General features: G+C 32.7%; 2 protein-coding genes across 2 annotated transcripts; both read right to left on the bottom strand.

Moving 5' to 3' along the window:
• Window positions 1-211: 211 nt before the first annotated feature.
• LOC126844272 (uncharacterized) lies at window positions 212-6,583 on the bottom strand. The gene is made up of 12 exons (XM_050582338.1): window positions 6,386-6,583; window positions 3,974-4,962; window positions 3,684-3,907; window positions 3,260-3,582; window positions 3,122-3,195; window positions 2,360-2,503; window positions 2,148-2,294; window positions 1,743-1,851; window positions 1,552-1,671; window positions 1,407-1,484; window positions 473-618; window positions 212-396 (listed from the first exon to the last, which is right to left on the bottom strand). Exons 1-12 carry the CDS (start codon window positions 6,406-6,408, stop codon window positions 311-313), a joined length of 2,463 nt encoding a protein of 820 aa, XP_050438295.1. The 5' UTR covers window positions 6,409-6,583; the 3' UTR covers window positions 212-310.
• A 983-nt stretch (window positions 6,584-7,566) lies between these two features.
• On the bottom strand, window positions 7,567-11,193 carry LOC126845031 (probable ATP-dependent RNA helicase pitchoune). Its single transcript, XM_050583609.1, has 6 exons — window positions 10,852-11,193; window positions 10,359-10,775; window positions 9,758-9,922; window positions 9,396-9,697; window positions 8,808-8,960; window positions 7,567-8,077 (listed from the first exon to the last, which is right to left on the bottom strand). The coding sequence occupies exons 1-6, from the start codon at window positions 10,865-10,867 to the stop codon at window positions 7,595-7,597; spliced, it is 1,536 nt and encodes a 511-aa protein (XP_050439566.1). The 5' UTR covers window positions 10,868-11,193; the 3' UTR covers window positions 7,567-7,594.
• Window positions 11,194-15,748: the final 4,555 nt, after the last annotated feature.

Genomic DNA, 15,748 nt, shown 5'->3' with positions numbered 1-15,748 from the left:
CGTAGAAGACGTCAACAACTGTTCGCAGAGTGTGAGACTCAAAAACCTGATACCTCTAGTATTGATTTGACGCTTATTCTAATGCACTTAATTAATAGACTAGTTATTAATTAAAAGTGACTAAAAAAAAAAATATAATAAAATTTAAATTTAGAAAAAATGGTAAAAATGTTGAAATACTTATTACTTATGCACAATCAAACAAATGGCATTAATTAGGGAAAACAATTTATTCACCAAATAAATATCAGTCTTAAGTTTTATAAATTATCAAAACACCAAAACTTTATACAAATAGATAATTAGAATTTTAACAAGAACTTAGATTTTTCAAAGATTCCATAAAATCTTCCTTGTTTACTACTACTTTGTTCACTTTAGTTTTACTCGTAACATCTGAAATCAAATACATTTAATTTGATTAATAAGCATTTACATTTAGTTCGAATTAAAAAAATTAATATTTAATTACCATTGCTATTGGATTTTTCTTCAATCACCCTTTTTGCACTGTTAAGCCAAGCGTTGTAACAAATCCCATACAATTCGGCACCAGTTATCGTAGGCGGTAAGTATTTAACAATATCTTCCAAACAACAATCTGAACTTAAGACAAACCTTAAAGCAAGATAAAAAAAACTATTATTTTTAAAATAACATTGATAAATAAAATCTTATTTTTACCAATATAACCGTAATTTCAATTATGTAAGAATTACTTTTTCGGTTTTTTTTATTTAAAGTAATGTTTTGGTAAACAGTTGTTTTTATAACAATATGGTTGATACCTTGATTAATGATCAATTTGAACTAAAATGTAAAATTTCAAACTCAATTGAAAAAATATTTTGTTCATCAGTAAAGTATGATCATTTAGTTCATTAAATATTTTTTCAACAACACATTTAGCATTTAAAACATATTTTTTGTGGTTTTTACAGAGTTATTCTTTTTTTAACTATACGGATAAACGTAAATTTCAAGCTAAAGTGGTGAGAACGGCTATTAGTTAGCTAGTAGTAAGTAGTAAGTACTTAATTGATTACTTGGTCAATATAAAAAAGTGGATGTTGTACCTAGTGGTTATTTAAATATGAAATTCCGAATTCTCTATCCACTATTATTATACTGCCTCTATTATTCTTAAGGTTTAAATAGTTTCTACGTTTTGGTAAGTTGGCAATCAACAGCAATCAAACAAGGTTGAGACACAAGGATAGGCGGGTACCATTTGACTCTCTAGATATTAGCCTGTCGAGAGACCAAAACTGCTGTCGAGTGATAAACCAGCGATCATTAATGAGAATTGGGAACACTACCGTCTTAATCTACTCGATCACAGCGCCCCATTTTACAGATTATTGTTAAATATAATTTAAAAATTCTTTAATTTTTATACTACATACTTTCTAGTGAGAGCTTTGAGAACATGAACTTTGGATTCTTTGTCGTTACATCCACCCACGTAAACGCTTTTATCGAGTCTAAAAAAAAACATACATAAAATCAAAACTATAAGCAAATTAAAAATATGTCATTATTTAATTATACCTTCCGGGACGCAATAAAGCAGAGTCAATAAGATCTGGTCTGTTGGTGGCACCCAAAACAAAAATTTGCTGATTGTCCGTACTAACACCATCCATTTCTGTTAAAAGTTGTGAAACAACTCTATAACAAATAAATATGTACAAAGAAATTAAATATTTAACACAACAACAGTTTATATTTGATGGGATTACCTATCTCCGACGCCACCTGAATCACCGTTCTGTCCTCGTTTAGGTGCCAATGAATCGAGCTCATCGAAAAATAATATGCAGGGAGCAGCTGAACGAGCTTTGCTAAAAACTGAAAATAAAAAAAAAAAACTAATATTATTAACAGTTTTTAGTTAACAATGAAGTTTATAAACAGTTCTTAGATTTTTTTCACTGTTGTAACAAAAGTAATTTATTAATCTACTGTATTTATTACTATTTAAGTAATTTTGTTAAGAACTCAAACTATATTTAAACATCGGAAAAATAATTACTATGATTGTCACACAACGAGTATAGAAATTTGATTACATTATAAAATTATAAGACTTTTAATAATGTATTGTGTACAATTATTTTTGAAAATAAGTGTTATTGTACGTTTACCTTCTCGCACATTGGCTTCGCTTTGTCCAATATACATGTTAAGTAACTCGGGGCCTTTCACTGATAAAAAGTTGTAATGACACTCGGTCGCCACAGCTTTTGCTAATAGTGTTTTCCCAGTTCCAGGAGGTCCGTAAAGCAATAATCCTAAAAACAAATGTACAAATCAATTACATATCATTTCAACACACATGTAAAAAAAAAAAAACTACCAGATCTTCTCATGTTGTTTGTTGAAGGTTTTAAGGCCGACATGATATCATCTTTTACACTTTTTAAGCCGCCTACGTCTTCCCAGTTAACAGTTTGTACCGACGGGGCTCCAATTGACTTGGAAAACATTGCATTTATTTTACCTTCAATGTAGAATAAATTATAAGTAGTTATTTATCAAAGTATAAATTATATTCATTCCAGAGATACCTAGGTGTTATAGGTGTATAACACCTATAACACCTACATAGATCTTAAAGCTTCTTGAGTACAGTAAAACCTATCTAAACTAATTTGTATGGAATCGAAAAAAAATGTTTAAAAAAAAATGCTTTTTAATTACCCCCCCCCTCTCCGAAAATGACAGTAGATTATTTAAATAAGAGATATCAAAAATGTAAGATCTCTAGATCAACCTCAATCACATTGTCATGATTTATTATTCTGCATTTTATTTAACTTGGAAATTTAAATGTTTTAATACGAAATTTCTAACTTGAAAACTTGTAAAGATTACTTAAGTTAAAATATGACACTGCAAAATTACTGTTTTGTAATTTTACGATAAAAATTTGTTTTCATGTTACAGCCCATTGAAACCGATAAACCTGTTACCTTTAAAAATTTTAAGAAAAAAGGATTTTCAACTGTCATATTTCAACAAATATTAATCAAATGAAAAAAAATCTTTATCTATCAAAAAGTAAACTGTATAAAACAGAAAAATAGACCTCTGTATAAGTTACAGAACAATTACTTACTTATCGCAAACATTATGTCGGATTCTGTTAAATTGATTTCAGAAGTCGGTTGGTCAGTAATACTTAATTTACGTCTGAAATGTAATACCAATTTACACAGCTGTATTAAATTAAAAACATGAAATTGTTATAACAAACTTTGAAGCTATCAACAACATTGTCATATAGTCAGAGTAATTGTAGCCAGACGTTTGATCGACGATTTTATTAATTAACCGCGTATCCATAACAACAGATTCCTTCTTTAATATCCATTTCAGCAGTTTTTCACAATTTATTTTATCCAAGCTTGCAATTTCTTGAGTTTGTAGGAACAGTCTGAGAAAACTAGGACTGAGTTTTTCCTTTGAATTTGTTGTACCCACGATTATAATTGGTTTAGTAGTTTTAATTTGAATTTGTTTAGACAGAATGTTTATGACCTCTAGTTCTAAATCCTTAGTTGAAGACAAACAAAGGGCCTTAAATTTTGAAAAAAAATATATGTATGACACTATTAAGACATAATATTTATTTAATCAAAACTAGTAAATTCAATTTTATATTAAAATACTTTTCTTACCTCAACGTTTTCCAAGTGTAAAAGACATGGTGTATTTTTCCGAATGCTTTCAAAGAAATGTTCAATTTTTTTTTTAAACTGTGCTACATTATTTGTTGGCCAATCGTAACAACATTGCGTTATATATTTTACTCCCATAAACCGAGCTATCGATTCTATCAACAAGTCTTTACCGCATCCTCTATTTCCGTAAACCAAAAAAAATGGTTTTAGCGACTGAAAATCTAAATACAGATGTTTATATAAATGAACATTTATTAAAGAAAAAATGATAAATGCTGTCTACTTGCCAACGGTATTGTTGCTAATAAACGGCTGAATCCACGATTCTAATACTTTTCCGTAAATTGTCATACCATCAGGAAGGACATCAAGCAAATAATTGTTAAAATTGTCTATATTTATGTCGGTAGTATCATATGGCGAATAATACATATCCCGAGGTAAATATGTATTGTCTAAACATTTAACTTCAACTAATTTTGTTTGAGTATTAGAAATATAGTAACTTCTTCTAGATTTATATACAATGTCATCAGCAGATTTTCCATTTAAGTTGACAATTTTAATAAAAACACTTGTCGCTCTTGAAGGTTTTATTAAATATTCTGATTCTGGATACCACTGATTAAGATCTATTTTAAAAACATCACCAACCGATACAAATTTCAAATGAGAAAAATAATTATAAAATGCTTTGTCCAACAAAGTTTGTGTATCATCATTAAAATCAAATGGCTTTGATACTGCTATTGAGGCTTCTTCAGCTATTTTTGGTTTGATAATTTTTAAGGGTACGACTAATCTTAATTTTTCAACACAGCTAGAATTGTCACAGTTTTTTATGTTGAATAAATTTGTTGAAGTCAGAAGACATGTGTTTTCTTTTAGATCACATAGCACTAATATTCTATTCAAATGCAATACTGGAAGTTTATTCGAATCTTTTATTTTCACATTCATCATCACCCATTCCATATTTTTTAACTTGTATTCATCAAACAACGTTTTACTTATAAATATGCATTTGTGAATGTTTAAAGAATATTTCTTTATGATTTGGTGTCCATAACCATCAATTAAAAGCTTTTCTAGTACATTATCGGGTATACATTTAAATGGTAACTCTAAGCCAAATAAGACTTCAATGAGATCTAGAAATAGTTCTTTGATTATTGCAGCAGCTTGATCTCTATTAAAACAAATTCTTAACACGTAACAGATCATTCGAGCAAGCTTAAAAAAAAACATGTTTTTACGCGCCATCTTCAATTTGCACCTAAAACAAATAAATAATAACATTATTTAAAATAGTTTACTTTGTAACTAATTGTTTTCATTATAATGCTTGCAATTGTTTGAAAATAAACTAATTAATTCATTTTTTCCATTCGAAGTATTACAATGTCTATAAATAAATTTGTGTGGCATTATTGACCGGGATTTTGGCTAACTTGGTCCTCACCGGTCGGCCTAGTCTATAAAATGCTGTAAATACTCATTTTTTATTTTGCAAAGTAAAAAGGTTGATATTGTGCTTACTTAACAGAAAATTCTGCTAATCGCTAGACCGATTTGACTCAAGAACTCAGTTACCCTAAGCGGCGAGTACAATAGGGTTGTCAACGTCAAAACTCAATCCCTTCAACAACTAGTCATTGTAATAAAAAATGTGCTTTCTTAACAATCAAACATTCAAGTATGTTAACACATTCACTGCGGTACAATTAGTAAGTATGCTCACATGTGAGTAAGAAAATTAGGGTTTTTTTTTTTGACGACAATAAAAGTTGTCTGCATTACATACAAACTTTATGATCACATGCTGTTTGACGCCAAACTAACCTCACGACTAAACATATTTTATGTTATCAAATAATAACTCGCAGACATCACTAAAAAAATACTCCCGAAAGTTATTGTTTAAAAATAATAAATTTCAACAAGTCGTGGCCAAGAGGGTTACTACGGCAGTGCTTCTACACACTAGCCGTGGTACTAATCTTGGTCACTAGTCGTTTCTCTAGCTAGATGGTCAACCGCCTGGAGAAAAAAATGGCTACCCGACTGGTGCAGAAATCAACGAGAAACCACCGCATCTTACATACCCACTTCCTCAGGATAGCAACTCTTGTCTCTTGTAGAGTAAGAGTAAGAGTTGTCCAACTGACCTAAACTGGTCATAAAAATCATTTCAATAAAATGACAATATTGACCTTTCACCCAATAGAATATAAAAAATATATTAAAAAACAGGAATATCGATGTATGACTTGCACCTGTGTATTAAATAATATTTATGGATAACGCTGACAAAATTGTAGTACATTTGAAACACAAGTTGTCGTAACGCTTTTTGGCATCATCCGCACTAAATGTGTTAATATGATTAATAGGCGACAACTAAATTCATCACCGGTATGATCGTAGTACTATTGTACTTTCATAGATTTTAAGGAGAATATATGAATAGTAAAAATATTATCTGTACAAAATTGGATGATAAAAGACAATTACTTAATTAAACTCATTGTAGAGTAAGAGACATTAGCTAGTAGGTTAACAAAATATATTTATTGTGGTGTAACTTTTAGACAATGCCTAACGGAAATCATTATTTACTTTTTCTAATTTCAAAACTTGTTGGCCTAACTTCATTTTTAGGATAAAATTATTGTAGAATAAAATAACTGTTTAATTACTTATTTTCTGATGAATATATCATGTCGTCACAAATGGTTCATATTATAGCAAATACTGTGACAGTATTATGTAATATATTATTCTTCAACTCGTTCAATGACGTTAAAACTATAACAATCTAAATAAAAGTGTAAAAAATACATTGTTTGTCGTTTGATTCCAAATGACAGCGGTGTGAATATGTGATCTAATGTGTACTGGGGTCTGGGATTGAAAATTATAATATTTGATAAGGACCACACTGATAATACATGGAAATAGTCAATAATATTGACGCAGGCGCATACAACAGTAAAGCGTTTTGGTTTTTGCGCACTACCGTTCTTATATGGTATTATAAAGTATAGATTTAAGATTATGAGTTGCTTCAAGTCTCCACCCAAATAAATCCCTAATAGGCAATAATATTTACATTTTGTTTGGACTACTTATGGAATTAGTTGTACACAGCTAACAGAAACTTTATTTTGGGGTGAACTGAAGCTGTATTTATAAATATATTATGTATAGTTAGTAGGAATCATAAAATCAATGACTATATTAAATATTGTAAATACTCAATATTTTAAGATTTTTACTATATTATTATTCATTATTATTAATGATTATTGTTTTATATTTGTCATGTCTTCCAACTTAGCTGTTTGCGGTAATATCGATAATTTTCAGATACATTTTTTTTTAATTTATCCAATGCTATACATATTATGTACAAAAACATTTGTACAATTTTTTTAATTTTGTATTGAAATTTGTTACAAATATTTTCCTAATAATGTATACAATCAAATACAAATGTTAACCTATACAACATTTTATCATGTATTTTTTCTTATTTACCATAATTTTTATCATGATTTAACTCTCAAAATTATATACTTCAGACTAATCGTTTAGGTAGAAATGGCTATTGTTAAAGATAGCATAAAAGACTATAGTGTTAGTACTTTATCTGTCTCGACGCACTTCAACATTACTCCACAAAGCATCATGTCAACAGCTAACACAATAAATTAACATATTATTTAAGACTTAAGTAAATAGGTTTTATAAAAATTGACATTACAGTAATGATATTGTCCAATGACAAAATGTACATACGTATATATGACATTAAGAATTGGGTAAAATATCACTTATAACTGCTTTAAATAATCCAAATGAAAAAAAAACAACAAAATTAAAAATAAAACAACTCAAGTTATCATTTATTTGTTCTTTTTCTTTTTTGCTGGCGGTTGAACAAATGTGTATACTTTTTTATTGTCGGGTTTGTTAAGGTTCTTAAATTTTCCTAAACCGCCACCACCGTGACGTTTTCGTGGGCGAATGGCTTTTGCATTAAGTTCGACTGCTGGAGGGGTGGAAAATCCAAACGATTTAGCCACTTGCACAATATCCAATGTTCCGACATCGAATATCTGTTTGAGATGATGAGAATCATATGCGCGAACATAAGATTTAAAGGCTTCTTTAGCAGAAATGTGTAAAAAATAATTTTTTGCTACGAGTTTCTCAAGTTGTAGTTGAATATCTGATATCTTATTCCATGAAAATTCAAACTCGTTCAATGGAACTTTGGCTTTTTTCAGATATTGTAAAAATCCCAACTCTTCTGGTCGCAGAATAAGTAAAGCGTGGCCACTACTGCCTTCACCACGAGCTGTACGTCCAACACGATGAATATATTCCTTAAGACAAACAAAGAGAATACATTATTTTCCTAATAAATAAAACATAGTTTTAATCATATCATGGTGTTTATGAAGCCACTTTTAACTATCAACTCAAACATCTGTTCTTTTTAATATAATAATAGTTATAAGTCACGTTTAGAACAAATATTATATTTTTTAATTAATCTGCTGAGCACTTTTATAAAAAAAGTTGTGTTGTTGGTTTTTTATTTTTATTAAAATGTAAAAAAGAAATTTTATATTGTAAAATAAATGTAAGTAGGTACATCTAATTATCTATTGAAATTATGAACGTTATCAGTAGGTTAACTTTACTTATACAATACAAGATTTCAGTATAATGTAATTATTTAATCTTATCGGTACTAATACAGATTTTGTGTAAGATTTTTTAATAGAAAAAATCTAGAGAAAAAAAATTCACTACCAGACTAGTCAGTAGTTTCCTGGGAAATGTTTTTTTACAATACTATCTCTAGGAGATTAGATCATTATTTTTAAGTCGTTTCATGAACACCAAGATCTTTATACAGTGAATCCTGTTAAAGATGGATCCCGAATAAACTGGAAATTTTAAAATGTGTTTATGGTCCCAACAAATCACTTTACATGTATATTTTAATAAATAAGAACAAATAATTGCTCAATATGAAATTTTTGTTGGGTCCCATACGAGTCTACCTTAGACAGGTTTCACTGTTATTTGTTTAAGTAAAGTACACACTTTAGGATCATCAGGTGGATCATACTGAACAATCCAATCAACTAATGGAATATCTAATCCACGAGCCGCTACATCTGTGCACAGGAGTATACCAGTTTCTGCATTACAAAACTGGAAAAATGTAGTTGTCCGCTTTTCTTGTTTTTGCTTGCCCTGAAAAATTGATTTTTATGTCAACAATACATACTTTTTAATTCTAAAACAATTTAATGTCTTATATAATATTATATACACAGTTAATAACGTTGACATTATAGATACTATTTTTATAATTTGCTTATATTGCAAGTGTAGGGAAATATTTGCTATTTTATCTGCAAACCCATATTGTTTGATTTTTCTGTCCTCAAAATATAGAACACTCTATTTTCACAATACAGTTTTTTGGACAATGTTTAATAAAAATAGATAGAACAAATTTTTACAGTGTAAATACAGACTCTAACAAAATATGCTACTCATTAAATTCAATAAAACCATACACAAGATATATTAACTATGAAATAATTGTCGAAAAAATAATTGTGAGTAAATATTATAACTATTATTTTTCTATTACATGTTTATGTATAAAAAATGTATACTTACATGTATACACATAACAGGCATATCTATGTAGTTGAGCAACTCATGAAAATATTTTACTGCTAAGCATGAACTGAAGAATACCATCACTTTCTTATTTCTATTTTTCTTTAAAAATGTGAATAACAATAGAAAACGTTTTTCCGACGGACATACTACATATCCTTGCTCTAATCCTTCAACAGTTGCTTCATCTTTACTGTCATCTACGCCTATATAGATGGGTTCTTTTTTGAGTGCAAAGGTAGTTAACGCATCGGTTTTAGGTGTTTTGGTAGCACTGAACAACATAGTTTGCCTTCTTTCTATAAGATATTAAATCATTATTAAAACTTAATAAAATAGTTTTATTGGCAGTAACATACTAGGTAATAAATTGATAATTTGTTTTATTTCTTCTTCAAATCCAATATCCAGTATACGATCGGCTTCATCGATGATGAGACATTGAAGATTTTTGTATAAAAAGTCCGGAGAATTTTGCAAATGATCTAATAATCGTCCAGGTGTCGCAACAATTATATTTATTCCTATAAAATAATACAAAAAAGTTATTAAATTTAGTAATATGTTTAGAGTAACACAATTCTATGATAAACACTAAATTGTTTTAAGTAATTTTATTTGTCTTACACTTCAGTAGAATTCTCAAATTTTTAATATTTAATTAGTTATCAATACTTAGCGTTGCTAAAAATATTTTGTAAATGTTTTATTCTAGTCTAATAGTAACAATAAAACTAACAAAATATTGACAATTTTTAAGTTTCATGCCTCATTGATAAAATCTTAAGAACGGAAATTTGTACTTATGTAGTTTAAATGATATTGTTACAAAATTAACATATAAATTAAAACATATTCTGTCAAGAATATCAATCATGAATTACTAGACTTAAGAAAAAAAAATCGTAAATGATATTAATCAAAATAATTCAATTAAAATGAAGGGTTCTTGATAAATACCTTTAGACAATTTTGTAGCTTCAGTTTGTCTGTTAGCACCGCCCATTATTAGACCGTAGGTATGATGATGATGTTTCATCAACTCTTTTAGAACACCATACGTCTGCATTGAGAGCTCTCTCGTAGGAGAAATTATAATTACGCCAGTGCCATTTCTCGGCATGAACTTTAATTTATAAATAAGTTCTACGGCAGGCACTAGAAACGCTAATGTTTTCCCACTTCCCGTTTTGGCTGCTCCAACTAAATCTCTACCTTCTAATAAAGGTGGTATCGTCTTTGCTTGAATTTCAGTCATTGTCGTAAAACCCATGTCTGCGATACCTTTCATAGTGTTTTCGCATACATGGCCTTCTAAACTACTAAAACTTCGTTCTGCGGCCATGATTTTTAACTCGAGGCTAGAGCCTGGTAGTACTGAAAATATTATACAACAAAAACAATTATTCAAAATAACATAATTACAATAGTTATTGTTATAACTTATACTTACAACTGTCATCGGCCATCGTGTTTTGAAGTTGTACGAACTTTAAAACAAATAATAGAATTCAAAAACAAATTCTTTTCAGTGCCAACAAAAAAGTTATAGGTTATAAACACACCGTACAAGACACATGACTTTAACGTAAATTATTGTAATTCAAGTTACAATTTTTACTAACTGACGAAAAATTGCAAATATAATTGTACTACGTACAAGAATATAAATGAAATATTAATTAAACTTTATCATTGTTATTATTCTTGTATCAACTGTCAGGCGATGTACGAGACAACGTGAGAAATGAGCATTAAGCACGTTGTTGTTGGGTTGGTGTGAGTTGAACCTGAAATCTACGGTTTACACTCTTATCGTGTTATCACGGGTAATAAACGTTGTTGTTATCAGATTGGAATTTGTGTAACCGTGTTCACAGCTAAAGTGGTATTTTGTTATCAAAAAAGTATCGTCGTTATCACTCCAGTGTCAAAATTATAATATACCAATTTTCAAAGATTATGAATCAAATTATTATTTCAAAGATACAAATTATTCAATTTGGGTAGCCACTACCCAGTAGGTAAGGTCAGTGGCGGATTTTACTCAGAAAAAATTGGATATTTGGGGATTGAATCCTTGGCCCAGCTCTCACAAATTTGTTTTCTTTAACATTTTGTAAAACAAAAATTGAGACAGATAACAATTTCTATAGTTGGTTCTTACAATTTAAAATTTGGGAAGTCATAATTAAACGTATAATTTAACATGCCTAAAGTAATAATGTATACTGATAACTGATTGCACTAATTGGATATGCTTAAAATTTAAGTATGGTTTAACAATACTAAAACTGTAGGTAAAACTCTACTTACAATTTTAGTATAGTTGGTGTAAACGGCTATAAGTTCACTAAATTTTTATATAAAATACGTGAACAATATGATTTGTGCTCAAACGTCGTATTTTTTTAGATAAATCGAATAATCTTACCTTCGATGCGAGAAGCTATTGGTTTTATAATAATGTTTTTTTTTTTTTTATTTAGACCCAAAAAAATTTTTTCCTGATGACCGATTTACTCGTGTAGCACGACTTTTAGATCCGGAATCGATGCAGTTGGTACTGTGTTGGGTCAAAAGAAGAAAAAGGTTTTAAGAGCTGAAAATTCGTTTGAGGTATGTCTAACATATACCGATAAAATATGTAAAAAAAACCTGTGGTCAAAATTTTATAATGAAAAAATGACTGAAACACTATAAATGTAAATTTTGAAGATTAATATGAGTTTAACAACTTGAAAATTATGATATGACCTGTTATATAATCACAAAACAAATTTATTGTAAATCCGCCCCCCTACTCCCCTCCTTCCCAAATTTTTAAAGCACAATAATTAATATCCACCACAATATTCAAAAATTTCAATAAATGGCTGAACACATTTAAAAATAGGTTTGTTATTGACTTACAGAGGATACAAACAAAACAAAATACCTCACAAATCTCTACATTATGTCAATCACTTTCAAACACCTTTCAACATTTTTTGAGGGCGGGGAATGACGCTATGGAAATGTAGGTACCCTGTAAGGTACTATATTGGCCAAAAACTTTAAAGAATCATCCCTTCCCGTTTCAAATCGACAAAAACACCCAACATTTTATCGATATTTTTATTTTTTACTGTGAACACTGGACTTCCTTTAATATTATTTTTTTTTACATTTTTAGATAGTAGGTTTCTTAGCACTTTTTAAATAAATTATTAAAAATCAATGAATTGAATTATCAAAATTAAGCGAAATATTAACTAAAAAACCATAATTTTTTTTAAAACGTTTACTACTACCTAAGTCTTATTATATTGACAATAGAAATGGTGAATGATTATTTTTATTTATTATTTACTGAATTTTTTTTTGGGGGGGGGGCCTTTGTAATATTTACGGATTGGACCTTTTTCCTTAAATCCGTCACTGGCCGTAAGGTGTACAGTTACCTACAGATAAATCTTAGCCAGTGGGTACGAATAAACATATTGCATAGCTTAAAAGTTAAATAATATTATTAATACCATATATTTGATTGTGAAATTGGTTGACTTTACTAATTACTAAGTGGTCGAGCTTAGTTTTTGTAATCTCTAATAGCTTACACGATGCTCATTACTTGCAATAATGTGTTAGTCTGGTGCCTAAGTTTTTATTTAGACTTTTGATATGACTAACAATTAGTACCTGGATTTATACAACTTTAATCTTTAACTAAGAAAATGTTTTTTTTTTCTAAATTGATTAAAACTCCTTTAAGTTAGATTTAAATAACATTTAATTTATTAATTTTTCAGGTTTTCATTAATTTGCGTTATTCGTGCGATGCAGTTTTCAAAACGTATTGTTAATAAGTCTCATAGCGGCCAGTTGGCCGTCTTGTCCGGTGTTCTTGGCTAACACAGTATTCACACATGCCCATGCCGTTACAGTCGCAGTCGACACGTACCCATTGCGTTTGTGGTGGTAACTGCGGGCCAATGTACCCGTTGTTGATGGCGTGTGCGTAGTATTCTTCTATTTGGGGCGGTAGCCGAGGTCCGTGGTCTCTCACCCACAAGCTCTCGTCTACGGTACGTGGTCTTTCCGGGGGGGCGCTCCGATTGCCACGACGGAAGTTGGTCACGCGTCGCGACGCCCTCACGTAAGCCGGCCCCGAGCTCGCCGGCCTTCTTCTTTCGTTCCTGGCAGCCCTTTCCGTGGCTGTCAGGTACGAGGCCATCGTGTTGGCCTGGGGATCTTCGTTCGATATTAAGTAACAGTCGTACTGGTGTTGCGACTGGGCGCCGCGGACGTTAACGTTGCCCTCGCCTCCGCTCGACCGACACGGACAGCCGGAAGAGGACGAGCGTCTGGTGGAAGAGTTGCCCCGGCACTCGGACAGATTACGGCCGCCCCGCCGATTGTCGTTTAGCCAGTCGCAGTCCGAGGGGGGCGTCAGCGGGGACGGGGGCGAACATGCAGTCATGCAACGCCGGCCATCGTTTTTTTTCGGCGTGGATTGACCGAGCGGCACAGGGGCCTCTCTCGTGCCTCTATAGTCGGTCATCATTTGTCGGTAGCCTGTGTACTGCTGTCGCGTGTTACAGGCGGCTGGAGCTTCTCTCATCGCTTCGAGTCGCGCCATGTTCTCGCGGTCCCTGTGCCGTTCTATGCGTCTAGCTTCTGCCATCCGTTCCGCCGCCAACTGTTCCCGTTCCAGCCGCTCCATCGCCAGCCGTTCGCACTGCCTGTGCCGTTCCAAACGCCTGATTTCCGCCTGCTGTTCGGCCACTAGCCGTTCGCGTTCCGCCTGTTCTCGTTCCTTGCGTTCCCGGTCCAGCCGGAATTGTTGGTCCACCATCCCTTTGGCGCGCCGCTCGCACTCTGCCCGCTCTTGTTCTTGTCGGCACGCCGGCGGCTGCTGTCGCCGCGTGCACTGGTCAGCGTTATTTCTTTGCGACGGTTGTGGCCGCGATCGGCACTCGTTGGCGGTCATGCCTCGTGTCCGGGCGCACGTGTCGCCAACCTCTGGTTCGTCATCGAACTCTAGTCGCATCGGTCGAAGCGGCCGTCTCTGGACAGCCGCAGTCGGTCGGGGCTCCGGCTCGTCGTCGAACACTAGTTGTGTCGGTTGAATCATCCGTCCCTGGGCGGCCGCAGCCGGTCTGGACGTCCGCGGCGTTTCGCACACTTGTTCGGCATTGCAGCTTCGGTTGCCGGGGAGACGCGGTGGCGGCCGACGCCTGGACGACCGTTCGTCGTTGATCTGGGCGGCTATTTGCTGTCTCAACCGACGCAGCGATCGTTCGGCCTCGGCCAGCTGGTCGTCTTCCGGGCCGCTAGGTACACAGCTCGACTGCGGACGTCGGCCCGGCGACGCACCGGCTCGACGGCGTGCCGACGAGCCGCCGTTGTCTGTTTCTATAGAATTTCGACGTCGCCTCTCGTTATTGACCAGCCTGTTTTCCGCGAGAGGAGGTCTGTTTGGCCTATCATCGCCCTTATTAGATTTCATATATATTCTTATTACGTGATTAATAATAAAAAAATAAATTTAATTTCAAGTGTTTAAGACGAAATTTTAAGCTATTTAATTACCTCATTTTTTTATGGACTATTTATCTATTTAAGTTTTTAATATTAACACTAGTTGGTTGGCACTTGACGACCATTTCGTTTCTACGGCCACGGTACCTTAACGAGATAGATAACGAGTAATGACTAACCAATTCATTTTTATTTTAGTACCTTCGTTAATTTATCATGATCATTATACAGATATAGTTAATATAAATTAAAATTACATTTTCCAAGCGGCTCTTCTAGGTTATTATTGTATTACATGTCGACCAGTATAGTTTTAATATTGTGATCCTCAATCGGCCACTGCAGCAAAAACCTTAATACCTTCAATGGCCAATGGTATGGTGTTTAGTCACGGGTCTATAGGAATATTATTAGGTACAACTGAAAGTGACAAAATCCCTTTAAAAAAAAACGTTTCGATGCGAATCTGTAATACCTAGTAGGTAGTAATACGAATATCTTTGTAAAAGCATTGTACTGATTGACAATAATATGCTTAAAACATGTATCTGTTATTAGTATTAGGGTGGATACGATTAAGGTTAGGTTAGCGTCCACCTGTACGGCTCGTTTACAAAACCATATTGTCAGTTGTAGCAAACGGGGGCGGCGGTCTGTTCGCAAAAATATTATCGTCGGCCAACACATTAGGTACCTACATATGGCACCTGTTCTTTCTTCGTGTTCCGCGTGCATACAAAGGTCCTGTCCATTGTTATTATTAAGAGATTTATATATTTTTCTCTCTATTTTTCTAATACACCACACACGTACAAAGAACGCCAGAC

The sequence above is a fragment of the Adelges cooleyi genome, unplaced genomic scaffold, assembly GCF_023614345.1.
Source record: "Adelges cooleyi isolate 19-005CV unplaced genomic scaffold, UGA_ACOO_1.1 ACOO_flye_CR_arks_rails_tigmint_CR_PRNA_651, whole genome shotgun sequence".
Taxonomy (NCBI): domain Eukaryota; kingdom Metazoa; phylum Arthropoda; class Insecta; order Hemiptera; family Adelgidae; genus Adelges; species Adelges cooleyi.
The sequence above is the reverse complement of the archived record's forward strand: the minus strand, read 5'-3'. Positions and strand labels throughout refer to the sequence as shown.

What these genes read in the sequence shown, in the direction of transcription:
- LOC126844272 (XM_050582338.1), bottom strand. Translation starts at nt 6,408, where the DNA reads ATGATATATTCATCAGAAAATAA. An exon ending in ATGTTGTTGATAGCTTCAAA is followed by an intron (nt 3,196 to 3,259) that starts GTTTGTTATAAC and finishes ATTACATTTCAG; the next exon opens with ACGTAAATTAAGTATTACTG. An exon ending in TCAGGTGGCGTCGGAGATAG is followed by an intron (nt 1,672 to 1,742) that starts GTAATCCCATCA and finishes TATTTGTTATAG; the next exon opens with AGTTGTTTCACAACTTTTAA.
- LOC126845031 (XM_050583609.1), bottom strand. An exon ending in AATTATCAATTTATTACCTA is followed by an intron (nt 9,698 to 9,757) that starts GTATGTTACTGC and finishes AATATCTTATAG; the next exon opens with AAAGAAGGCAAACTATGTTG. An exon ending in TGCCTGTTATGTGTATACAT is followed by an intron (nt 8,961 to 9,395) that starts GTAAGTATACAT and finishes TCAATTTTTCAG; the next exon opens with GGCAAGCAAAAACAAGAAAA.